This window comes from Thermobia domestica, chromosome 4, assembly GCF_964235325.1.
Source record: "Thermobia domestica chromosome 4, izTheDome1.hap1.1, whole genome shotgun sequence".
In the NCBI taxonomy this organism is placed as follows: Eukaryota; Metazoa; Arthropoda; class Insecta; order Zygentoma; family Lepismatidae; genus Thermobia; species Thermobia domestica.
Window position 1 is genome coordinate 22,664,882 of NC_137457.1, and position 27,990 is coordinate 22,692,871.

A 27,990-nucleotide genomic window follows, 5' to 3' on the forward strand; every position below is an offset into this window, starting at 1 on the left:
TATACCAAAATTGCAAGCTGCAATAAAGAGCAAGAGACAAGGAATGTTGGCGCGTGGAGTATTGCTGCATCACGACAATGCTCCCGTTCACAAGTCCGGTGTTGCCATGGCTGCAATTCATACAGCTGATTTGCCCCAAGTGACTTCCACTTGTTTACACATTTGAAGCAGCATCTCCGTGGACAGGTTTTTCGGAATGACAATGCTGGATGGATGCTGTTAATACGTGGTTGCAGGAGCAAAAGCACATCTTCCTCCAACAGGGTATAGAAGCTTTGGAGCGGCGATGGACTAAGTGCATTGAAAGGGCAGGGGATTATGTTGAAAAATAAACATATTTTCATTTCTATTATATTTTGCTTTCTTGGTGAGTATTAGAGCATACTGAACGCTCCTCGTAATTTGCAACAACCCTTCTAAGACAAAAAAGTTATTTTACGCGAGGTCACCGGTAATCAATCGAATAAGGTTACTGGAAAATGCGTACAAACAGTACAATGTTTGGTTATTATTAAGCTATGAAATAGGTTAGAAGAAAATAACCAATTCAAGAAGGTTAATTTAATTTAAAACATTCTGTTGCTATCAACCGATTTTCACACAAGGTAAATTTAACCCTCCACCAGAACTTGTTTACTGGTAACACTGCATTGATGGTGCTTTAATAAATCAACAAACCAACTTAAGTTCAAGGTGGCTCAAGAAAGCTACGGATATTTTCCGGGACCATCAAAAGAAAAACCAACCGAGAACAATGAAGCAGTGAACAAGTACGATGAAGTGAGAAGTTCGTTATTAACATGGGGGAAGTAGATATGAATAAGTAATTGATGGATAAACTAAAGTTTGTCCTTTATAAATAACTTTTAAGCGTATTAATACTTTATAACGCTGGTGTTGCTATTCTAGCATACGTAGAGATCTCATATCGTTGTGGTTTATGTATTATCGTTACTTTATTATGAAAAAGTTGTAACATTTCATGGTGGAAACCAATAATGTACCATACCACCTCTCCTCCTATTAAATAAACAACGAAGAATACACATAATACAACGATATGGAATCTCCATGCATCAGCAATTAACATGGAGGACTTAAGTGTATGTACGCAATACAAATTATTGTGCCAAAAACATTAACAAGTAAATAGGTTGTCTTAACTAATTAAATATGTTATATTAACCGATCTACTCGGTTATGCATTTATCTTTCCTTATTACTTTAACAGAGTAAATGGGTTATTTTAACTAATTGAATATGGTATATTAACCAAAATATTTGGTTACTAAAGTTGACGCACCCTGTTTCATTAACCGAGCAGTCCGTTGTTCCAAAATGCTAACTAGGTTACCGGTTACAGGCTATGATCGGTAGTGGTAACTACGTAGTAGATTATTACACTGTAACCTAGCAATATTAACCTGTAACGCAAGGTTGCGATCACCTTCTCTCGTCAACCTTTTTGGCTTGGTTGCTGGTACACACGACTTTGTTGTCCCTATATTGACAAATTAACTTGATTACTGTCCCCCTTTTTCTAGTTTACTAGATTTTTTTCACGTGACCTAGAATCGAATCATTGAGTCCTCATACCAGAAATGAGTGCTCTGTTACCAGTGTACCCCATACTTTAAGGAATGAAGTATTTGAATTACAGACATAAGTAAAAACTTCACAATATTATTTTATTGAATGAAACGTTAACATATAAATAAATTAAGGTTTTAAATTAAAATGTACATATGTAGAATGATAATGAATGTTCCGTTGTAGGAAACAAGACAATGTACTTAATCAAAAGTAAAAATATATGTAAGTATTAGAAAAAGTACTAAAATGCAATGAACGGAGTTTACAAGACAGAAAACTCATAAGACTGGTAATGCTAAACATATTGATTACATAGATTACATAAATGTATTTAAACGTATCTAATGTTTATCCTAGTTTTAAGGTTTTCAATTTCATAACATTATTTTGTCACACAAATAAGCTTATAGTACGCTATAGATTATGTAACGAAAACTTTCTATTGTTTTCCATTTTCATAAGCAAATAAAACGAGGGAAAATATTTTAGGGAAAGACGGGAAAGTTCGTCTAACTATTCTTACAAATCTTCATTGTCAATATATGATTCCTAGGTATAAGAACCTCGCCTAATTTTTCTGACAACCTTTCATTGTCAATATAGAGTATAACAAGCTCGCCTAATTTTCTGACAAACCTTCATTATGAATATAGAGTGTAAGAAGCTCGCCTAATTTTCTGACAAACCTTCATTATGAATATAGAATGTAAGAAGCTCGCCTAATTTTCTGACAAACCTTCATTATGAATATAGAGTGTAAGAAGCTCGCCTAATTTTTCTGACAAATCTTCATTATCAGAGTATAAGAAGCTCATTCTCAATGTAGACCTCTTCTCAAACCTTCATTCTCAATGTAGAATATAAGAAGCTCGCCTTTTTTTTTTTTTTTTTTTTTTTTTTTTTTTTTTTTTTTTTACAAACATTGGCTGCCAATATATAAAAAGTTTATCTAATTACTCTGTACTCGCTGAAAGCCTTTTGAGTTTCTAACAAGTGTACTCTGAACTGTGTGATAGCTTCTACGTAAACAATTTGTTCCTGAACTTGCAGATACCAACAAAGAATGTTCTTTGTCATTATGATCAATCCTGTAACATTGTCGAAACACATTGCAACATCATCAAGGGCCCAGTTTTACTAAATTAGAGCGAATAAAACGTCTTTTGTTAAGCTAGGTTGCCATGCTGCAAGAATCTTGAAGCTGTCATTTAAAAATCTTGCAACCCCCGTCTTTCTATTTAAAGTTTACACAGTTACAACTTCCTCGAAGCAAGCAAGATATCTCCACCCATGCAACACTGCACTCTAGTGGACAAATAGTAAACTTCCTCATTAAAAATGTGTATTTTGGCGCGTTTTCCCTCCCCGTTCAAAAGAATCCGTCGTTTCGGAAGCGGCGAAACTGTCTTTTCTTTATGTCAGTGGGAGGGCGATAGCAGGTAGTAAGCAAGACGATCCAGAAAGTTGCACACGGTTTGACTCCTTGCAAAATGAAAAAAAAAAATGTTGCATGTCCCTTTCAAGATTATGTTTACATGGAGAAATAGTGTAGGGTTGCAAGATTTTTTTTTTTAATGACAGTTACAGAATTCTTGTAGCATGGCAACCAAGCTTTACATACACAGCTGAATCTAACGCTAGTCATTTGAATTCTAGGCCACAGCCCTTCGAGTAGTATAAGTTACATTTAATGAAGCGGCTGTACAGATACCATGTTGTAAAATCGGGTTATTATTCTTGAAACACGCTATGTTTTTCAATTTTATTATAAAGAAACTGGCCGTATTAATGTATGTTTTCAGATCTGTAATTTAAAGTAAATCAGTACATATAACTTAGTATCTTAATAGACAGAGCACAAAAGTACATGACCTAAGGAAAGCAACTAATTTATACCGCGTTGTAGTACATTCTTCAGAATTGAATACTTCTTCATTTCGCAAATTTTAACATGGTTGAACATGCGTTGATTGGGTCACAGACCAGTAAACTCCGTCTTTACGGAGTGACAGAAGATATTCATTCCAAAAGTTAATCATCCTATCCCCCTGACATTGCTTCACGCCGCTTTTGTCTGTTTCCAAAATTAGAAACTACTTTAAAAGGACACAGATTTGATGGTATTCTGAATATTCAGAACGACAAGTCGGCGTTCCAGAAATGTCTTTTTCCAACGGAACCACGTTCATTGAGCAAAATGTGTCGGTCGCAAGGGAACTACTTTGAAAATACAATAATTGCAAACATTTCTTTGTACAGCTAATTCCAAGATTTAATTGACACACCTTCGTATTAAGGTTAGTTTAAAGGGACAAGTTTTGCCGATAGATGTCACTACAGTCTTCGTATCTCTCTCATGTATTTTTTACTTTTCACGAAAATTCACGATTTCTCTTACAAATTTCAACTTAGAGATTTCAATTTTTTAGAGAAGGAACTTCATAACCTATCGAAGACAATAATCCGTGCCGATTTTTTATTTAAAACTTTCTTCATCGTTGAAACGGCTTGTTTATTGAAAGAGATATCCAAACCTTTAATAATATAACTCTTTCAGCAATGAAGAAAATTCAAAATAAGAAATTGGCACGGATTGTTGCCTTCGATAGGTTATGAAGTTCCTTCTCCAAAAGTTTGAAGTCTCTAGGTCGAAATTCGTAAGATAAATTGTAAATTTTCGTGTAAGGTAAACAATACATGAGAGAGATACGCAGACTGTAGTGACATCTATTGGCAAAACTTGTCCCTTTACACCAACCTTAAAGAAAAAGATTTATCTCATGTTGACTACGGAATCACAGCTCAATGTTTCTCTTTATACAAGCATTACATAATATTGATTCAAACATATAAGTGTAGCTATAGTGTATATCTGTGCACACTTTATTAAAAATTTATGATTTTCTAAAATTGTTCAATTCCTTAAATAACATTTTATCTCATTTTAAACTTAAAACCAAATAAAATAAGCACATGAAAATGTTATACTGAGAGGGTGGGTGAGCTTTAATTACTTTTGTGCACGTCCTAGAGTACGTTCTAAGTAGCATTGTTCACACTCATATGGAAAGTTCTTTAATAATTTTTGTGAACACCTACATGGAAAGTTTCTTTTTAGTTATCTTTGTGCACACTCACATGGAAAGTTCTGATCTATACCTTTGTACACATCTATATAAAAATCCCCTTCAATTATATTTGTGCATACTCGTATTTAAAGTTATGTTCTATTTACCTTTATAACACTCATATGTAAAGCTTCTCTTTAATTTTTCTTTGTGCACACTCATATGGAAAGTTCTGATCTAATTATCTTTGTACACACCCATATGGAAAGTTCTGGATAGGATTATATCTAAACTTATGGGTAAGTTAATTAATTTCTTGAGCTCTATCATAACTAAGCGGTTGACACACACACCTTTGACATTGAAGACCTGGGTTTGGCCCCAAGTGGGAGCTCATTTATCTCGGATCCCCGTTAAGCTGCAGGTCCACGTCTCATATAGTCTCGCTGCTAAAAGGGACGCTAAACTCAAATCAAATAAAATTATTTTTTTATATTTATCGAAGTGTTCTCTGAATCACTCATGCTTGGTATAGATAAGTTAGAGTTTGTAAGAAACTTAGCTTGATGAACATACGGAGATATATCCCCACTGTACACTTCACGTGGAGTCCTACAGTTAGTATTTTGACCAAATCTGTACTTTTTGATCTTAAGGAAAACTTTTCTTGCATCCGGAGTTAGAAGAACCCGAGAATGTTCTTCATAATCTCTGTCTCTGGGGATTTGAAATCTATTCTGTCGTCTTCTTTCGTACCAATTCAACACCAGAAAAAGTGACAGAAGTATCAAGAACAAACTAAATGCTGTCAGCACCCCGCCAAGGATTGGCCAAAAATAACTATCTTCGGGTAATTTAACAGCGTTCAAAGTGTCAAGATCTATGATATCCTGATTGAATCTTTTTCGTGGAGATAAGACTTTACAAATTTTGCCATCTAATTCAGTGACCGTTCTTCGGATGTTTACGCCCTTTTCCATGCACATCAATGGGCGTTCCATGATTATGGACGACTCTTGAAGCCAACTGTACAGCGCCCACGTGTCACAATCACACGGGAAAGAGTTTCTGGACATGTCAAGCAATCGTAGATGATTAAACGCGGACAAAACATCTGGATCGATGTATGTTAGTTGGTTTCCGGACAAATTCAAGCTGACAAGTTCATGCATGTCACCAAACGCTTTATCAGGAATATATTTTAAACCAGATGATGACAGGTCCAAAGTTGTTAATGATGGTACGTTTAGAAGAATACCAGTATCAGAATGTACTTTGAGAGGGTTTGAACTTAAGTATAATGTTTGAAGCTTTTTGTTATGTTTAAATGTCTCTAGACGAAGAGAACGGATTTTGTTATGCGACAAATCTAAAACTATAAGTCTCTTAAGTCCACGAAAAGAATGAACACCTACATCATCTATTTCATTGTCGGAAAGGTAAAGAAATTCTATTTCTATGAGATCCAAGTCACGAAACATGTCGTCTATGAGATCAGTAAACCTATTATTGGATAAGTCCAGAATTTCTGTTTGGTCACTTAAACCTTCTGGAATTTCCATTAGATCTTGTTGTGAGCAATCAGCAGAAGCTTTCCCGTACACCGGGAGGCAGTCGCATTCATCAGGACACGATGTGATGGATAAGTCTGTGGACACCAATTTCGTGAAGCTGACAGCAAGCAGAACGATTAGACATATTTTGGGTTGTGACTTCATTCCAATGTTGTGAAACTCAAGACCATACCCCATCGTGATGTATCATCTGTAAGATAAATGGAGATGTAATGAGTGATAAATTCGTACAATATGTTAGGTTATGATACAAACTATTTAAAAAATAATATGTATATACTTTGTATTTGTAAGTGGCATGACGTATTTAAAAACACCAGCACGTGCACTGTATTTCAGTTGTACAACTTGACACACATGTATATCTGCAGGCCCGTATCCACAGGGGTTAGGGATGCGCACGAGACAAGATTTCTGACTGTCTCGTCTCGAAAATAATGTATATTTTCTATTGGAAGAGCCGTGTCTCGGCTCGAATTTTGTCAAGAAAATCCTGTCTCGACTCGTCTCGTGCTCATCCCTAACGGGGGTCTAGGGTGGGCCGGGCCCCCCTAAATTTTTACTAGCCCCTTCTAAAATTTTCACGGTAGGCTTACAAGTGACCTATAATATGGTGATAAACTATAATGTTGTTGGATCGCCCCCCCCCAAAAAAATTCGACCGCCCCCCCTAAATTTTTGGCCTGGTTACGGGCCTGTATATCTGATCAAGGTATTAGATCAGTGTAAGAAATAGACTACGCTATGTCCTTTGGATTATAACCAGTGTTGCCAGATTGGGCTACAAGTATCGAATTTTACTATTTTTAAGTGCCCTCGCTACCAAAATTTCAAATTGAGCATCATGCTAATTTTTGGGCTACTTTTAATTACTCTTAAGAATGTGCTATACATATATATGAAATCATGAGTTATTATTACTTTCTTATAACAGTTTTGTTCGTTGAATACTACAATGAACAATAGTTTTACTAAAACTAACATGTTCGATAGTAGTTTAATTCTTGTTTTAGTACTTTTTAATCTCTAGATCTGACAACAGTAGACTTCTGTTAAATTTGAACTGTTGCAGTATCACTGACCGTGTTGCTGTCCCAGTTAATGCCTGGTCTTAATAGTTGTGCATTGTCCATATGAACAGAATGCATAAGTGGAGTTACAATAAATCTTCGAAAATTAATGGGTTAGGTAATGAATTAAAGAAGTGAGGAATAGCAGTGAATTAACATATTGTAAAGTTTAAAGTGCATTTCACAGCCCAATAAATTGACTTAACTCCTTTGGCTAAACTGACTTAACTCCTTTGGCTAAACTGACTTAACTCCTTAGGCTAAATTGACTTAACTCCTTAGGCTAAATTGACTTAACTCCTTTGGCTAAACTGACTTAACTCCTTTGGCTAAATTGACTTAACTCCTTTGGCTAAACTGACTTAACTTCTTTGGCTAAATTGACTTAACTCCTTTGGCTAAACTGACTTAACTCCTTTGACTAAACTGACTTAACTCCTTTGGCTAAACTGACTTAACTCCTTTAGCTAAATTGACTTAACTCCTTTGGCTAAATTGACTTAACTCCTTTGGCTAAACTGACTTAACTCCTTTGGCTAAATTGACTTAACTCCTTTGGCTAAACTGACTTAACTCCTTTGGCTAAATTGACTTAACTCCTTTGGCTAAACTGACTTAACTCCTTAGGCTAAATTGACTTAACTCCTTAGGCTAAATTGACTTAGCTCCTTTGACTAAACTGACTTAAATCCTTTGGCTAAACTGACTTAACTCCTTTGGCTAAATTGACTTAACTCCTTTGGCTAAATTGACTTAACTCCTTTGGCTAAACTGACTTAACTCCTTTGACTAAACTGACTTAACTCCTTTAGCTAAACTGACTTAACTCCTTAGGCTAAATTGACTTAACTCCTTTGGCTAAACTGACTTAACTCCTTTGGCTAAATTGACTTAACTCCTTTGGCTAAACTGACTTAACTTCTTTGGCTAAATTGACTTAACTCCTTTGGCTAAACTGACTTAACTCCTTTGGCTAAATTGACTTAACTCCTTTGGCTAAACTGACTTAACTCCTTTGGCTAAACTGACTTAAATCCTTTGGCTAAACTGACTTAACTCCTTTGGCTAAATTGACTTAACTCCTTTGGCTAAATTGACTTAACTCCTTTGGCTAAATTGACTTAACTCCTTTGGCTTAACTGACTTAACTCCTTTGGCTAAACTGACTTAACTCCTTTAGCTAAACTGACTTTAACTTACTTAAACTGACTTAAGCAAACATATCTCCTTGAAAAATCAGAAAAGTCGCCCATTTTATATTGTCATCCATCTTAGTTCATTGCACATTACAGTTCTACTGCAGCTGACGTAGTATGAAATTTGCCCTAACACACCTGCACTGAAAACAGTCCGAAACTGCCTAACCGTTGCTAACCCAGATATCTGGCGTTTCTATGTTGGGCTACAAATAGTTCAAATCTGCTGGTTTTTGAAGCACAATCTCGCTATTTTTTAATCTTCCGATCTGACAACACTGATTAGAACAAAAAAAAATCAACCAAGCTTGAATATTGTTTGTTTCTATTGATCTTCAGTTGAATTGAAGATTAGTATTCCTTTCAGGACCAAGCTTATATGGGACATGGGCCTAAAGCTTAATGTGTGATTCGAACCATATGAGCTCCGTTGGGGAATCAATCACAGGCCTCCAGGGCGTGTTCGCTGCTTATGTTTGAGTCCAGAAAAATTAGATGAAACTTGTTTAGTTTAACATCATTCGGTTTTGCCCTTTATACGAAAGGAGACTCGTGATCAACGAAAATGAAATATTGTGAAATTAATATTTTTTTTGTCCTCTCCCACCGGGACCACGTACGGTACACCAAAAATACACGCATAACCATTAGGCCATTGCTAACAAGGGAACCTTCCGAAAATGATAGTTGCAGTGAAAGATGTGGCTTATGCCAATTGAAAGAGCTGTAACAGAGATGTTCATTCCCAAAAAATTAGCTGCCCATGGCAATAGGTTCAAGAAATATAAGGGATGGAAGTTCGGGAAACAGCAAGGTTGGACAGGGGGAAAAGTGCAAATTCCGCAAAAAGGGGGCACAGCAAAATACAATGCTAACAAGTGATGTATAGAAAGAGACTTGCCACAATAGGGAACAAATGAAGGCCAACAGTGGGGTTAACAGTGTTGCCAACTGCAATGAAAAGTACATGTTTTGCAAAGAGCACTATATGAAGTGAGTGCAATATTCAGTGCCAACCTGTCATGTAGAACATAAGATATGGCGTGTATAATCAGTGGTACAATCTAACAAAAGAAAATAGAAAAAAACAGAAGTATGAAAAATACGGAAAAGACAGAGTTGGTCATAATGCGCCACATTTGTCACGAGCTGTGCATACTACAATGAACAAAACAAGAAAGCACCGACTATGCTGGAAACCGATGTACCTAGAGTCGAAAAGAAAAACGAGTTCCATGGTTGGCAACACTGGCCATGAAAATCCAGACAATTCTAATATAATTAGGCCACTCGATTCACAAAAAGAAAATTCCGGCAACAGGCATCACTCGGAATGCATCAATGCTAGAGTGATTGAGGCAATATCAAGTTGGGGAACATGAAATGGTTGGGTTGAGCCAACAACCGATAATAGAAGTAGTGAACATTATGTCATGGTTGGGTCGTATGTGGGAATATACAGGGTGTCGCACCAAACTTTGTGACTTAAAAGATTTGCGAAACGAACAAAAATGTGACGGATCCAATTGTGAAGGAATGTACCAATGTCAGCGGGTGATAAAAGTCTGTGAGAAGCAAGTGCCCCCAGGATCCCCATTATAGGGTCCCAGGAGCCAACTTCAAATTTTCAAATGGCAACAGGGACCGAGTGGTACCTCTCTCGATAGATTATGGAATGTGCAATAACATCTATAGGAAACATTTGCTATATGAAGCATGTTTTTCAAAATGGCCGCCACAAATATATGTTGTCTTAACATGGCATCGAACATTGTGATCCTAAATTGCTGCGAAGCGAAAAGAGATGTTGCAAATCCAATTGCACAGGAATGTACTCATGTCGAGGGCCAAGAAAACTTTGTAAGAAGCAAGTCCCCCAGGGCCCCCATCATAAGGCTCGAAGGGTCAACCGCAACATTTCAAATGGGAAACAGGGGCGGATGATATTTCTCTGGATAGATACAACACCGCCTATAAGAAACATTTGCTATATGAAGCATGGGTTTCAAAATGGCCGCCAAAAAGGGACGTTGTTCTTGTCACCGAGTAGATATTTTTGGCGACTATTTTGAAATTCCATATAGTAAATATTTCTGATATGCGTTGTTGCATATTCCAAGATTTACCGAAAGAAATATAACTCGACCGATGGTGCTATTAGAAATTTTGAAGTTGGCCCCTGGGACCCTATGATGGGGGACTTGGGGACACTTGCGTCTCACAGAAGTTTGTCGCCCGCTGACAGGGGTACATTCCTGCACAACTGGATGTGTCACATTTTTTTCGCTTTGAAACTATTTCAGTCGCAGAGTTAGGTGGGATACTCTGGATATATCATATAGGCAGTGATAGTACTGCAGACAGCAACACACAGCAGATCAAGCCTTTGATTAAGTTTCCTTTCTAGAGGTGTGGATATGTGATAGAAAGACCACCAAAGGTTCCGACACCTCTAGAGTACTGTTTCGAGACATTCACAAGCGATCATGGTACCATGTGTGACGGATTGGCAGTATTCCGCTGTGTTCACTCCAAATGTATCTTCTGTTTGGACCATTGTCTCATCGAACAATTGCACGTACAATGCGGACGAGCATGTACAAATGATGCGAAGGCTAATGCGCTGTTGCCGGAATTTTCTTTTTGTGAATCGGGTAGCCTAACTATATTAGAATTGTCTGGATTTTCATGGCCAGTGCTGCCAACTTTGGAACTCGTTTTTCTTTTCGACTCCAGGTACATCGGTTTCCTGCATTGTTGATGCTTTCTTGTTTTGTTCATTCTAATATGCACAGCTCATGATCAAATGTGGCGCATAATGGCCAACTCCGTCTTTTCCGTATTTTTCGTACTTCTGTTTTTTTCTATTTTCTTTTGTTAGATTGTACCACTGATTATACAAGTCATATCTTATGTTCTACATGACATGTTGACACTGAATATTGCACTCACTTCATATAGTGCTCTTTGCAAAACATGTACTTTTCATTGCAGTTGGCAACACTGTTAACCCCACTGTTGGCCTTCATTTGTTCCCTATTGTGGCAAGTCTCTTTCTATACAGCACTTGTCAGCATTGTATTTGGCCGTGCCCCCTTTTTTGCGGAATTTGCACTTTTCTCCCCTTGTCCAACCTTGCTGTTTCCCGAACTTCCACCCCTTATATTTCTTGAACCTATTGCCATGGGCAGCTAATTTTTTGGGAATGAACATCTCTGTTACAGCTCTTTCAATTGGCATAGGTCACATCTTTCACTGCAACTATCATTTTCGGAAGGTTCCCTTGTAAGGATCTTAAGTTCAGAAAGGTACTGCAAACTGTTTTGTAAAATTAATACACAACCACAGAGCTTGTTCTTTTCAATGGAAAGTGGCAATTTATTATATAATATATGATCACAAAAATGTTAAATTCATTTACATAAATTCCCTTTTTAATACCATGGGTTATTATCATTGTATATACATAGTGAATTATATGAATACAATCTCTTCATAAAGTTGCTATTCTACACACTGTAAAAAAAAAAAAAAAAAAAAAAAAAAAAAAGCATCCGTAACTCGCCGAAAGAACATCTAATTTAGTTTTTGAATATTATATTGATCGGTCTGATATTAGGAACCCTTCAGATGTTATAGAAAAAAGACACTTTGTTACTCTCGTATGTTTTTTTTTTTTTTAATACATAGTTTTATTTTTCATATTCTTATTAACAAATGAATGAAGAGCATGGAGCACACGATTCTACTTTACCGCCACTTTGAAACCACAATTGAACTCATATTAGGACATTCAGCCTTACTTTACACTTTTAGTTTGGACCAAAAGAACGTAAGAGGCTCAGTGGTAGAGCGTTCACCTCTGGTGCTTGGGGTGCGATCCCAGCCCCCGCCAAGTAAACTTTGTGGTGGACAAACATCGTGTGTGTGGGGGGGTTTCCTCGGGGTTCTCCCGTTTCCTCCCACTTTCTTCATTTCATTCATTACTCATCATCACCATCTCCATCACCATAATCGTGGGACGTAAAACTCAAAGATTTCAGTTTCAAAAAACGTAGAAATTCCAAAATCATTTTTCAGAATCAGAGAAAAAAGCTTCAGAACTCAGCTTCTAGTCAGCAATGTTCGTTTGTCAGGCATATGAGGGATATTGAAGATTAATCAGTAGTAGTGAACAGTAGTGTACAAAGTCACACATAATGTTTATGCTTGAGCTCCTCCGTGGCTAAGTCGCCGGTGGCAATAGCCGAGTGGTCTCGGGCGTTCGGCTTCAGATCATGAGGCGCAATCCACTGGGGGTTCGAATCCCCCTGAAGAGCAAGGTCGGAATTTTAACTGTCCTGGATCTTTCTGTGTTTGTGTCCCTGTCGTGTTTGGATTACGCAGAAATTGCGCGAATTGCCAATGGCGAACAGTATCCCGGTTGGGACGAACTTTAAAAAAAAAAAGCGGTTAGCCTACGCGCCTTTGGCGTGGGAGACCCGGGTTCGATTCCCGGCGGGAGCTCATGTGGTTCGGATTCCACGTTAATCAGTAGGTCCACGTCTCATATAGCCTCGCTACTGAAAGGGACGCTAAACTAAAATCAACTCAACTCAATGTTTATGCTTATATTTTGTCAATGTAAATTTTTATTTTTCTGTAATATTTTTTAGAAGAACACGTTCTAAAAGCCACTAAACCTACTTTATGTACGCTACTAGAAGTGTTTGAATTATTGTGTACCTGAAGTGGTCCAGAGTAGATGATGAAGCTTTGCCCACAACTGCATCATTATGACTAAGCAACGTATCTAAACAAGCTGATCAAAACTGAATTATACTATATATAGTGGCGGATCCAAGGGGCTATAGGGGCTATATCCCCCTCCTTGACGCTCAGGTATACACTGGATAAAATGAGCTTCAATCCTGCTTTACACTGGATAAAACGGGAAACTATGGTTTATCCCCTCCCTTGATCATATCCTGGATCCGCCACTATAAATTATGACTAGATAATCCAGAATCCAGAAGAAGGGGAGCGACGGAGAATAGGCAAGAAACTTTTGATAACCTGGTACATTTGCTAGTATATATAGAAATAATGAATTATATTGAAGGACAGAGGTACATGGACAATCTTTACATTCAATTTCAAAACTCACTTACGGTCTATTTATATGGTCACTAGCCTGTTAGAAGAAATTATAAAGCTATAACAATAATCAATATAGACGCAATGACGCAGACAACCGCATGCTACTTCTCACGACTTTCCGGTCGACTAAATAGATCGCGGCCCACTCGTTGGCAATCCCCGTTATAGGACATATTAGACATTGCACCAATATCCTTTTGCATATAATAGGCGCGCATCCGGAAATGTTGGGCTTGGTTCAAGTCTTTTCTTTTGGGAGGAGAATGACACAAATCACAATGTTTATGTAGTATCGACTAGTGGTGGGCACAAAACCCGGTTCTTCGGTTTTCGGTTTTTGGGAAAACCGAAACAGGGTTTTCAATTTTTTAAAAGACGGTTTTTCACCGAAACCGGTTTTCTCCAAAACCCTTTCGGGTTTCTTCAAATACGGTTCGGTTTCCACCGAAACGGGTTTCAGTTTTCTCCAAAACCGGTTCGGTTTTTCACCGGATTCGGTTTCGATTTTCTTCAAAACATGTTCCGGATTTTTCGGAAATTGGTTCTATTTCTGACCAGAATAGTGTTTCGTTGTTCTCTGAAAACCGATTCCGTTTCCACATAAATAGTTTTATGTGTTTTCCAAAAATTTTCAACTAAACCAGTTACAGTGAAAACCGAACCGGTTTTGAAGAAAACAAACCGTTTTGGAGAAAACCGAAACCAGTTCCAGTGATAAACCAAACCGGTCTTTGGAGGAAACCGAAACCGGTTTCGGTGAAAAAGCCGAACCGGTTTCGGTGAAAAACCGAGCTGGTTTTTGAAGAAAACCGAAACCAGTTTCCGGTTTTTATAGAAACCGGTTTTACATAGCCTTAGTATCGACCGGGTGTTATCCTACAAAAGAGAAAAACGATAATTAATTTTTAAGCACTGGTCACTATATTGTCACGAAAAATGATAAAATTAAGTTGTTTTTATCAGAAAATCAATAATAGAGATGGTTAGTAAGGTGAAATCTTTAATCCATATCAAGTTTATCACTCTGCTAAACAACTATCGTTTTATTAATAAAGTGTACAAATGTATATCGAGTACGAAGCTTTGCGGGGTCTGCACCCGGTGGTCACCCCGTGGGTACGCCCCTGTCATATAAGCATTAGATTCACCTATCGATATCGATATCCAATGAAGCAAAACGCACACCAAGGACTTCACATCGGGCAACCTACGGTGAAATATATATATGAGCGGTTCGGAGGAAAGATATGCTATGTCACATTTTCTAAATTCCAAGTGAAGTAGAAAAGAAAATTCAACATTTCTATGTACTACAATGTAATGACACATACCAAACAAATTTCCTCTGACATCTGCAGGTACACTACCCAAAGTAAAGTACCTACATACTGTTCTGTGATTAAATCCTAACCTATTCCACCTAATAGCTCAATTTCACCGGAAATGGCGCTTATCATTGTCTTCTTCCAAACCACTCATATGAAGAATACAGATGGAAAGACGGACATGATGCCGCAGTGACAGCGAGGTCTCTGGTTGGACTTCTGGCGATATGCACAGGGTTATCTGTAGATACTTTCGTTTCTTATCGCATTATTACTTCACTAGTTGTTCCACAATCAATGACTTTCATTAATCATCCATAGGCCCGTAGTTAGCCTGATGTTTTAGAGGGGAAGAAGCAGAAATGAATGCACGGAAGAGGCAAAAGAAAAAAAAGTCAAGGAGCACCACTAACCTATTTATTCTTATAATATAATGAAGTCTTTAAGAGATTTGTAGCTCTATTCACAAAGAAATATTATAGGTAGGCAAATATTACGGTACACAAGTTGAATACTAATCTAAACACAACAACACTTTTTTTTTTTTTTTTGTCAGATAGCCTTGCTGAGTGTTTTGTGTTTAGTTGAGCAAAAATAAGGTCAACACAATCCCTTTAGGGTCAAAGGACATCACAAAACATGTATCAACCAAGTTGAATACTATGAAGACACCATTAGCATAAAATAGCTTTTTTTAAAAAAAAAAAAAAAATCCGGAAATGTGTAAAATGCACTTGAGTGAATGTAATTTGGTAAATAAAATTCAATGAATTTCACGTCTGATTTCGAGTCATTTAGAAATGTTCTATATTAGAGGTAGCAAAAAGAACTAATTTAAGGTTGGCATCGCACACTGTAGCCCTTCCCTGACTGATACATTATTAACAGGGTGTCTATCGGTCACGAAAGTCACGAATGTCACGAAAAAGTCAGGAAATCAGAAAATGGTCATGAAAGACACGAAATTTAGCTTTTGGATCACGATATATTTTAACTGTTCAAATGTAAGTACAGGTTGGAAAATTTTGTTCTATAAAAAGTCAAAGTTCACCACCAAAAATGTCTATGGTCGACTTTTGACGCTACCAAATCGCAAGAAAAGTACGTTTCTATTGCATGGATGAAAATTCGGTCTAATTCGCACCCGAATTCGCTCTTGAAAATTTTAGGAAATTTTATGATTTGGTAAAGAAAAGGTCACGAAAAAGTCACGAAATTTCATTTTGGAATCTTAGTAGACACCCTGGTTAAGCAAATATTATATTTTATTTCAGTACAGGAAAAGAACGTGCTAATGACTAGTGTTGGTGAGAAGGAATAAACTCTGTCCAGAATATTTAGGGAATGAACAAAGCAAGATATTCTTATGTCATTGCATATTTCATAGAAATGGAGCCGCGAAAGTTCAGTGGTACAGCGTTCACCTATGGTGCGTGAAGTCCCTGGTTCAATTCCAGCTCATTCTTAATGGATTTTGTGGTGGACAAACACCGCGTGAGTGGGTTTTCTCGGGGTTCTCCTTTTTCCTCGAACTTTCTTCATTCCACCATTTCATTCATTTCTCATCATCACCGTCTCCTTTAGCACACACAGAATAATCATGGGACGTAAAACGGAAAGATTTCATTTCATTTCATTTCATAGAAATAAAGTTAATCAACAGAAGTGCACAAATATCTGAAATGGGGAGAAAGTAAAAGTACGAGCTATGTTACTCAAGATTTACAATAAAACCATCGATTTTCGAAAGTATACAATCTAAGTAAGATAAGGATATATAATTAACCATAAACAAAATGAAGTGATTACAGGTCAAGGGTGTTTCGAAGAGTATTGCAATTAAAACTCTTGCCTCGAAATTTTTAAAGTTTACATTGGATAACATTGCATTTTAACTTTTGAAGCCTCTGTTGTAAACGTTAATGTGGTTTACAAAAATCATCTTGTAGAACGTGTTGTTACAGAGTAAGCAGAATATCATTTAAAATATGTGGATAAGTATAAGAAAGTACGTACCTTCCAAAAGACAGTTAATTGGTTAAAGAGAAAACTTCGTGTTATACAAAACCCCGGGTGTTCAAGATCAATATACAAATGGGTTTAAATTGGTGGCGGCATAGAAACCAGTTTTTCGGTTTCCAGGAATAAAACAAACTGGTTTTCAAAACCAGTTCAGTTTTCTATAAAGAACCAGTTTCGGTTTTCGAAATCAGTTCGTTTTTATTTATCAAAAACTGGTTTCAGTTTTCAAAAAAGATAGTAAGGCTATTTATCAACACTGTTTCGGTGAAAATCCGCACCAGTTTTTGAAACGAAGTGCGAAATACCGGTTTTAGGTTTTTTTTCTAGAAACCGGTTTCTGGTTTTTATAAACACAAATTTTACCAGACTCCAGTTTAAATTGAGTTTGTTTATCACAAGAATTTAGAGTGATAAACAAATTTAAAATTTAAATGAAAATGAAATAAGAAAACAATTTGAAAAACATACAAAAGTGGTATTGCAAAATATAGAGTGCCTCGGGGTAATTATGAGACTGATTTTCGGGGTGACTTTGAGACAACTTCCCAGTTTGACCAATCTTTTTCAGAAGTGATATTTTTGGCTTTAGCTATTGAGAACAATCCTTTTTCTATCCATGTAGCACAATTTGTTCCTTTACATCTCAGAAATGTATGTTGTCAAGTCGATTTTAAAAGTGTTGCAAAAAAAAAAAAAAAAAGTTTCAACTTTTGACATACCACTGCAAACTTTTGTATAGATCTTTAAAGAATGGGAATATTGGCAACTTAGAGGTATTAAATGTAGCCAAAAGTAACAGGTATTAACACTTTTTTGTAAATACAAAATGTGTCAGTGACCTCAGAAATTTGAGGTTAATTTTTGAATTCCCGGGATGGGACAGTTCAATATTTTCATCTCTGTAGGTTTTGAACAGACAACCATATTAGTTATTTTTTGTTAAGAGTAGGCTGTTTAAATTACAATTTCTTACAAGAGCTTTGTTCTACTTGACTTTCTTATCAATATTATAGCCTAATGTTACAATAGTTGCAACCTAAAACAAAGTATGTAAATTTACTGTACTTAGTTTTAAATTTTAATGCTTTTGATTTCCGGTATTGTCAGTTTTGTCACTGTATAAGAATATTTAACGAAAAATGGTGAACTGGTGTAGTATTGGGATATAGGCCTAGCATTTGTTTATTAATATTCGTTTTCACTCTTTTAAAGTGACTGTTTTTGTAGCCAAAATAGGGGGCCGCGGTGGCTCAGTGGTAGAGCGTTCACCTCTGGTGCCAGGGGTCTCGGGTTCAAACCCTGCTCCCGCCAAGTAAACTTTGTAGCGGACAAACACCGTGTGCGTGGGTTTTCTCGGGGTTCTCCCGTTTCCTCCCACTTTCTTCATTCCACCATTTCATTCATTACTCATCATCACCGTCTCCTTTAGCCTAACCAGCATAACCGTGGGACGTAAAACTCAAAAATTTCATTTCATTTTTGTAGCCAAAATGTAGCTATTTTTACAGTTTCATTTTTTATGGTGAACTTGGTTTATGTGAGCATTGTTAATGAATATCTGTGTTCACTCTTTAAAGTTACTTTTTTTTTTGTTTGTTTGTATCTATAAGATTAATCATGTAAATGATTGTAATATGCGGTCTATAGCGTAAGGAAACAAAGTAAAATTTGTTCTTTTTTTATTCTAAATTCTTTTAGGGTAAAAGTAATGTTATCTCACTGGTCATTTTCAGGTCATTATCAGAAAATGCAAATCTAATTGCTGATATTTAATATTTACCACAATTTCTTTGTTCGTAGTAAACAGTCAATAGAACTGTTCACCCTATTCTCCGTAGAAACAAATGCTAATACAAATATTTGTAATAAAGCAATATTCACGGACTTTGTATGAAGTGTCCCAAAACCCTTGTCTCATAAGTACACCCTGTTTGATCCACATATAAGTGCTTTACAAGCTGAGAAAATCTTGTGTCTCATAATTACCTAAGGTGCCTCAAAATTGCCCCGAGCCGGGAATAATTTTGACACATTGATTTTTCTAATTTTCTCTAGAAACTTGCGACATACACAAAAGTCACTCTAGGTATCGTCATTAAACACTGGGAGAATTCGGCTGTCCAGATTTCCTGAGGTTCCATCCAGTAGTTTTCTCGAGATAGATCAAAATTTGATTTTTTGTCTCATAACTACCCCGGGGCACCCTACATCGTTTTTCAACTGCAAATGAAAAACGAAATCTGCAGTTTTAGTTTCCACGTTTATTCCTTGCAAGATTAAAGGAAGTGAATGTTTCTGAAATTTTACAATATTTCTAGAAACAGGAGACATCATGTAGCAACTGGTAGATATCATTATAATTAAAGAAAGTTATATGTGTGAGTGCAAATCGTCATGAGCAGTTTTCGAGATTTTTATGGCGTTGAAAATTATGCCGTTCGTTACCAAATCTGATGCAGTTGATTATTTTTGATCTGGTGGGGTTGATTATTTATTTTCTATGTTCTGTATTTGGAAAATAAATACTACACTGAGAAAAAAAATGTAGGTGGCGTACTTAAAAAGATAGGTTACATGCGTAATTCCTGTAGTTTTTGGACTTAACGTACAGCAGACGTTTAACTGAAAACTCATGTTTTATATTACTTGCCGTATAAGTGTTCCATCTATTTGTATTTTCCGTATGAAACAATATAGGCGGTCAGGATCTTACATACAAATGGATGTATATAACATATAGCTGAGGAATGTAACACAAGTATATGCATGTGATATACGGAAAACTGTTAGATGCCAGACATCCTGCAACGGTATGATATAACATCTAAGGGCAGTGCCTATGTAGCATACGGATAACGTATGCTCCGTACTGATTTCTGTAGTAAGCAAGAGGATACTGTATATTTGTACAATATACCGCTGTCCGGAGAACGGATTTTTCTCTGTGTATTAACTAGAAATTTCATCTATTGTTTGATTATTCCTACAGTGACACACATAGTAATAACAGTGACACACAAAGTCCTAAGAATAATACATATACTCCTAACAATGATATAGATGATTCTAATAGTGATAAACAAACTATTTGTAAATGCACTTCAATTAGTTTACTATGAACTAGACATACCAATTAGGTGCAAAAGTGGATCTGAAAAGGTAAGGGGACGCATGACGTCACGCTATCTTCGTGCCTGTCTTTGTCCACTGTATTTTTAGGAAGTGGAGGGACGCCATAGGTATCTTTGAAGTCCCTCGCGTACCCCCTCACTCGTATCCCTGACACCAATACAATTCAAAAACGAACAAATGAGAAAGAAAACATGTCATAGAGAAAGACATTCCATATACGATTAAACGCTGCGAAATCCAGCTCTTCTTGTTTTTCATTGTCCGATTTCAAGAAATTCTTTTTTATTTGAAAGCTACGTGTTTCTTAGTTGTCGATGGCCCAAAATCTAAGCACTGGGCTAATGGGAACTACTTTTGTTGCAGATGAAGAGTGCAGATAACGGGATACGAACTGCAGTTCAATGATGTTAAAACTCGAATAGTCATCAACTTCCTTTTCCTCCAGGAGACATCGGTAAAGATCCTGTATGATGAGATGCTAGAAACAATAAAGGTCTGCGCCTCGTTCTACGCCACTGTTACAAACTCGGCTGACAAATTTAGAAGAGGTCCTTTCGCACTGAAGATGAACTCTGTCCTGGGAGATCTTCAATAATGATTGAACCCGAAATAATCAAGAGGGTGCTCGAAATTATCATCTCAGGCCGACGCATTTCCTCTTTAAAAAAAGAAAAGATAGCAAAGGATCCGAGCATCTCCCATGAACGCATTACTGTCGTGATCATTCGCGATCATCTTCATGTGAGAAAACTTTCCGCCAAATGGATGACACATATTTTGCATGCAGATTACAAACATAAAAGGTGCTTGTTTCCAGAAATGTTCTCAGCAGAATGCCACTAATTTTATAGCACATTTTATCCAGGGGCGGATCCAGGGGGCGATCGCCCCCCCAGAAGAGGAGACTTTCTTATTTTATATATATAAATAAAACCCATCCCAAAGTTTGGAGCCCTTAAAAGTAGCAGTATGACAACCCACCGCCCCCCCCAGAAGTCTGTTCTGGATCCGCCCCTGATTTAATCACGGATGGTAAAATATAATTCTATTTTTATATGATCCAGATCCAGAGTCAAAAAAGCAATCAAACGAATGTCGTCACAGTGGTTTACTGAGGCCAAGCAAGTTTCTGAAGCAAAAGCCCAATTCAAAGATTTCTTGCTAGTGTTTTGTGAGATCAAGATGGGGCAATCTTTAGTGACTATCTACAACAAGGAAACATCATAACCAGGGCTTACTATGCATCATTACTAGATGGGCTTTATTCACAGTCAGAACTGAAGAGAAAACACGGTAGGAAATGTCCCGAAAAGTTGTCTATCTTTATGACAACGCATGTCCTGACAAGAGCAATATTATAATGAACAAATTGGCTACATTACAGTTTGAAACCTTGAAGTACGCATCCTATTCACCTGATCTGGCCTCACCTGACTATTATCTATTCAATAATAATAATAATAATAATAATAATAATAATAATAATAATAATAATAATAATAATAATAATAATAATAATAATAATAATAATAATAATAAACCGAAATCTGAAGGAAGAATAACACAGCAACATTTCTGAAGGAGCATATGCATGGTTTTACACAGAATCGAAAACTTGGGGGGGGGGCGGATTAAACAGAATTACAGAACCGAAGCAAACAATGCATCGCTTTGAAGGGATAGTATGTTGAATAAATCCATCATAAAACTTCGACTTTGACTTGTTTTTCTTAAGTCTTGGAAATCTAAAGACTTTTCTGCACCCCCTCGTAGTAGAACTTGTTTTAAATGTTAATTGTATGATTGTTTGACCTCTTAATTTAGTACTAGTATGTCATAGCGGCTCATACCGGCCCAATTCGACCACTGAAATTAAATGTACAAAGTCTTCTAGCAAAATAAATGTACGTAGTATCATTGACTCACTCTAATTTCGTATATAAGATGTTAGATGCTTTTATTATGTAGAGTTTGCAGGGTCACCCGGTCATAGACTTTCCTGTGACCTCTGAATCGGAGCAACTTCCTTGTTAAGAGTATTTACACAAGCGCTGTCTGGCACCACTGAGATAAGCAACCTATTTTATAAACACGAAAGTAAGATACGAGAATAAGATTGGCATTTAGGCCTATTTACTGTGTGTAGGATTTGCGCCGATGCTTATTTTAACTGTGCCACGCAAGATAACCGGAAAGTTTTCAGATACGAATTTTAGGTTCTTATTATGAAAATATTGTTTCTTATTACCCTCTAAGGATCTTCTGTTGACTTTATTATTATTATTATTATTATTATTATTATTATTATTATTATTATTATTATTATTATTATTATTATTATTATTATTATTATTATTATTATTATTATTATTATTATTATTATTAACAAATCTACAAAAATCAGTAATACTAGACACCTGTCATATGGTTAGGAAGTTCTTTGGAGAACTCTTCAAATAATCTGCACTTGTCAGAGACCGTTGTCAGATTGTGAAGCTGAAACCGGTTTAAACCAAGATACAACAATAATAAAGTTTAATGTTTTGCTTTACACATCATGATATGACATTATAAAGACAGTTCTCGTCTCGACTCACTATACAAGGAAAATTAGCTTTATCAGTGGAACTAGTTCGCAATAAGCTTGCTTTTTTCTGTACATATTCATTTTGGGCTTAGAATCAATACTAGAAAACTCCATTCATGTCCACCGTGGGGAACATCCGCCATTTTGAACAAAAATTCCGATTTGAATTTTTCTCCTTTTTTAAAAATTTTCGATGATCGTGAAACACGAAGTGAAATACGAAAAACTGTTATTAAACTTTTTAGTGGGTTTAGAAATAATACTGGAAAACTCCATTGTTGTCAATAAACAGAAACAGACGCTATTTTGAAAAGAAACGTTTTCCACTGAGATTTTCCAGCAATTTGTTTGTGCGAAAATTAGCTTTATTTGATTTTTTTGCAGGCATGTTCGGATCAGGATTAGAAACAATACTAAAAGATTTCATTAAGGTCGAAGATAGGAAATAGTGCCCATTTTGAAGGGGAAAGAAGTCCTTTTTGAGGTTTTTCAATAATTTTTCGATGTTTTAGTAAAATCATGAAATCAAGGTAAAGTGATATCTGCTAATTGGAGACAAGAATAAAAAGGGGGCGTAACTAGTAGGGTACATTAACATAGAATCTGAACCACATGAGCTTCCGCCAGGAAACAAACATGGGTCTTGCACGCCAAAGGCGCGTATACTATCCACAGAGACATGAAGGAGCTCACAAGTTGTTTTGAATGAAAAATAATATCAAAAGTCATGCTTCTATTACCAGTATACACTAAAAATCTAGCCACAGAGGCCAATTTCTGTCTAAGTTTGAAGGCGATAAGTTTATGTGTTTCTTTGTCAGATTGTGGAATAAAGAATTTGGAAAGAAACGGGAGAACCCCGAGAAAAGCTGAACACAATGTATATAAGTAGAGCTATTTCATTATATTTTTATAACTAGTATGATTTTGGGCACCTTAGTTTACTACCGCCAATATCGGCTTATACTGTCCCAAATTGATCACTGAGAAGAGCTACGAGAAACATAAAAAAATGAAATGAAATGAAATCTTACAGTTTAATGTCCCACGACTAAGCTCTTTATAGGCTAAGGGAGACGAATCATTAAGACAAGTGAATGATGGTTTAAGAATTGATGGAATGAGAATGAGGGAGGAAAAGGGAACACGATGTTGTCCACTATAAACTTACTTGGCCGGGGATAGAACCAAGAATCTCATACACACCACTCAGCCACCATGCCTCTCTATAAGAAAGACAACGCTTGCATATTTCTGCGGAGTTTCCAGCTATTGGGTCTTGTGCCATTTAGAAATTTGTGCACTTTTCTTGAGAGGGTTGGGGAAACAGGAGCGAAGGAAGAGATTTATGCATTCTAAAATAGTAGGTACTTTTAGTGTCGCAGACGAGATTAGAAATAAGTCTTTACCGTCTCGGTACGGAAAATTTTGTAGATGTATCACCTGGATTCTCAGAAAGCTTTCCTTGTCTTGTTTTGTAAAAGTATAAAATATATGGAGTCATTTATTTTCCTTTTCATCTAGAAGTCATCTAGAATTCTTTCACGTCACGGGAGGTCTACGAATTGTGTGTGTGTGATATGACAGCATTTAAACGATATATATTATTGTATCTATCATTTTCTCCTAACAATAACTTACTTTTGATAGTCACAAAGGTACTACTAGCAGTTACGTACATCGACTACTAAACGGCGTGACAAACATCTTGGCATTTGAAGGCGGCGCTCCAAGTTCCCTTTAAATGCTGCTAGCAAATGAGAGGCCAGCGGTATTGCCACGTTTATTTTGCACACATCCACGTCTATCCCCTGTCATCTGATCGCGCTGTAGTTTGTCTGCTTACCCATAGCCACACCCCTTTAGCACTTGGCAACGTCACGCCAGACCTTGCGTTTTATTCGTTTAGCTGAAATGCCAAGATGTTCGTCAAAGGCCTTAGTAAACTTCGTTTAGTGCGAAGAACATGCAACGTCTTTATATAGGTACGAAGAACAACTAAAATGTACAGTGCATGCCTACTCAACGTTTCGAACTTCAAAGATGCGGTATTCGAAGTGCACCACAGGCTTGCAGTTTGCATCCTTATACCAGTGATGTGAACATGTTGTTTTTAAATAACAAAACCAGGGGCCTTCAAGCATCCAAGTGTCCATTACTGATACATTAAATAAAATAATAATTATAATAATATTTAATCATTAACTTCTCAATGTTTTCCGAAAAATTTGAACGCAACTCTTCTCGCCCAAGATAGATTTTGTACTCATATCTTGTATGGATTTTTTTTTTTTTCGTGTTACGTTGTAGAAAGAGAGAGGGAATTAAAACCCTGTAGCCACCTTGTGTGCACTACTGCTTTGTACGACGAGAAGTATATGTGCTCGGCATTAATCTTTATTCCCGTATTTGTCCACTTTTACTTACCTTGCGGGTATGTCATATGCATATAAAACAACATTCACAGCCCAAATTCTTTCGTTGTGACATAACATATTCTACTCGAAATTTACTGTATTTCATAGTTACCCTGCAATTAATCCTTATTTAGTTTTGAACACATACTATAATTTTATGGCTGTAGCCAACAAGTCAATAGCGAATGACAGACTTCATAAGTAGAGAAATATAGATTTGGGGAATATTAAAGAACTGAAGGATAATGCAGTTTTTAGAACATCTGCAAGTAAAAGAGTTTTGAGGACATTCTATAGCCTGTATAGGAAATAAAAGTTTTTGGGACGCACTATAGCCTTAGTCTTATTTTATAGAAAAAAATCTTAAGTGGGCTTTAGCCCCAAAGGGAAAGAAAGCTTGTGAGGGTAATCTATGGCAAGAAACAGCTTTCGGATCACTTGCAAGGAATATTAAATTTTGACGACACACTATAGTCCTAAGAGAAAAAAGCTTTGGCTACACTCTTTAGCTCAAAAAAAATAATAAAGATTTTGGGGATAATATATAGTCCCCAAGTGAAATAGTTTTGGGGACACCTACAAGGAATAAAGTTTTTAGGACATTCTACCGCCTCTATAAGGAATAACATTTTTGGAACACACTATAGATTCATTTTATTTTATAGAGAAAAAGATTTAGAGACACTCTTTTGAACCAAAGGCAAAGAAAGTTTTTGAAGGGCAATCTATACCTCCCAAGGAAAAAAAAAAAACATCTTTTGGGACGCTTACAAGAAATATAAAGTCTTGAGGACATTCTGCATAACCTGAAAGAAAATAAGGCTTCTGGTACACACTATGGTCCCAACAGAAAAAAGTTTTGGTGTCACTTTTTTGCCCCAAATGCAAATAAAACTTTTGGGGATAATACATATATAACCCCCAAAGGAAATTCAATTTTCGGGACACCTGCAAGGAACATAGAGTTTCCAGAACGTTCTACAGCCTATAAACGAAATACGAATTTTGGGACACACTACAGCCCCAAGAGGAAAAAATGGGATAATTGATAGGCCAATAGAAAAATAAAACTTTTGGAAACAAGCCTAGTCCCCAAGGGAAATAAACCTTTTAAAGAAAATCTATCTTCCGAAGGAAAAAACAATTTTTGGAGCACACTATAGCTCTAGTCCCTTAAAGGAAAGGAAATTTTGAGAACATTGAATACTCTTTAAATAATATTTTTACCTTTATAGAGGTAAAACTTAGGGAACTATCTCTCCCACATCCGTCTGCGTTTATTCAGAGTTGCCCATTCCGCCGAAGGTCTTGAGTGCAAACCTCAAAATTTACCATTCTAATCCCAAGTTACAATTATGTCCCTAATTTTACCATTCAGTCCCCCAATTTACCATTTTGTCCCTAAATTTATCGCTATGCCCCCAAAGTTACCATTCTGCCCCTAAATTGAACATTCTGACCCCAAATTTACCATTCTGTCACTAAATTTACCATTCCATCCCCAAATTTACCATTCTATTTATCCAAATTTCCATTCTGCCCCCAAATTTACCACTCTGTCCCTAAATTTATCATGATGCCTCCGAATTTTCCATTCTGTCCCCAATTTACCATTCTTCCCCCAAAATGTATCATTCTGTTCCTAAATTTACCATTATGTCCCTAAATTTGTCATTCTGCCCCCAAATTTACCACTCTGTCCCTAAATTTATCGTGATGCCTCCGAATTGACCATTCTGTCCCTAAATTTACCATTCTTCCCTCAAAATTTATTATTCTGTTCCTAAATTTATCATTATGTTCCTAAATTTGTCATTCTACCCCCAAATTTACCATTATGTCCCTAAATTTATTGTTCTGCCCCAATTATCATTCTCCCCAGAAACTTACACTTCTCTCCCTGCCAAATAAACTTTTTCGTCTCCAAATTTACCGTTCTACAGTTTAATTGTACCATTTTCAATGAAAAATTGTCCCTCTCTTAAAAATCTCATGGGCGCAATTTGCGCTCTAAATCCCATACGTGGGCATTGTTGGTCCTGTTAGCCATATTATTTAATAGACACACCTATACGTTACAAAAATAGCATAAATATTACTTCCAAAATGGGAGAGAAAAACGTATTTTTATCTAAGTCACCTTTGACTCATTTACAATTGTTTTAAAACGCTAACAGTTGAAGTAAATTTAATATGATTTTTATACTATTAACTAACTATGATTAATTATAACATTTAGAATAACAATTCCTTTCTTACCTGTAGAAGAACATGTGTGTGATGACAGCAACCTCAACAAATCCTGGTGATTGCAACAACTTAGGAAAAATCACGAAGCCTCCTGTTCTGGGAATCTGTATAAAAGCGCCGTGGCAAGCGTTATCTTATCGCCAGGATAAGATCTGTCAATTTCTTTTTCTGAGGTAATAAAGCCAGTTTAGAACAGCAACGTCACTGATATTAGCAATGTAATGTTAAAATATCAATGAAGGGAGTGAAGTTATTACTTTCTGATTTATTAGTATCATTTATTTATGACTAAAATGACTCCCAATGACGGTTGTCTTACGATTTATACGTAGTTAAGAATGACTGTAATTGTTTTATCCTTACAATAATTGCAAAAATTTTATGGCGTTATGCGTAAATATAGAATGTTCATACAAATGTTATTTCCGGCTTCCCGTCCGTGTGTCATGCATCTAAGAAACAAACGTAAGAGACAGAGAACATTGTTTTTGATACGTATTTATGGGTGAAATTTCGATAAGCTTCGCCGCGATAACTGGAAATTTTAAAAACAACATCCGGTAAGGATTGATGAATGTAGTTGTTGTAGTGTATGATACAAGAAAAAGATGACACAA

The 27,990-nt window shown here is 36.4% G+C and overlaps 2 protein-coding genes across 2 annotated transcripts in view; one reads left to right on the forward strand and one right to left on the reverse strand.

Moving 5' to 3' along the window:
* LOC145682699 (uncharacterized) overlaps positions 1-27,990 on the forward strand; it is a 101,308-nt gene that overhangs the window by 33,112 nt on the left and 40,206 nt on the right. The window lies entirely within an intron of this gene.
* On the reverse strand, positions 1,680-27,653 carry LOC145683763 (uncharacterized). The gene is made up of 2 exons (XM_081755324.1): positions 27,383-27,653; positions 1,680-6,425 (listed from the first exon to the last, which is right to left on the reverse strand). Exon 2 carries the CDS (start codon positions 6,410-6,412, stop codon positions 5,144-5,146), a length of 1,269 nt encoding a protein of 422 aa, XP_081611450.1. The 5' UTR covers positions 6,413-6,425; positions 27,383-27,653; the 3' UTR covers positions 1,680-5,143.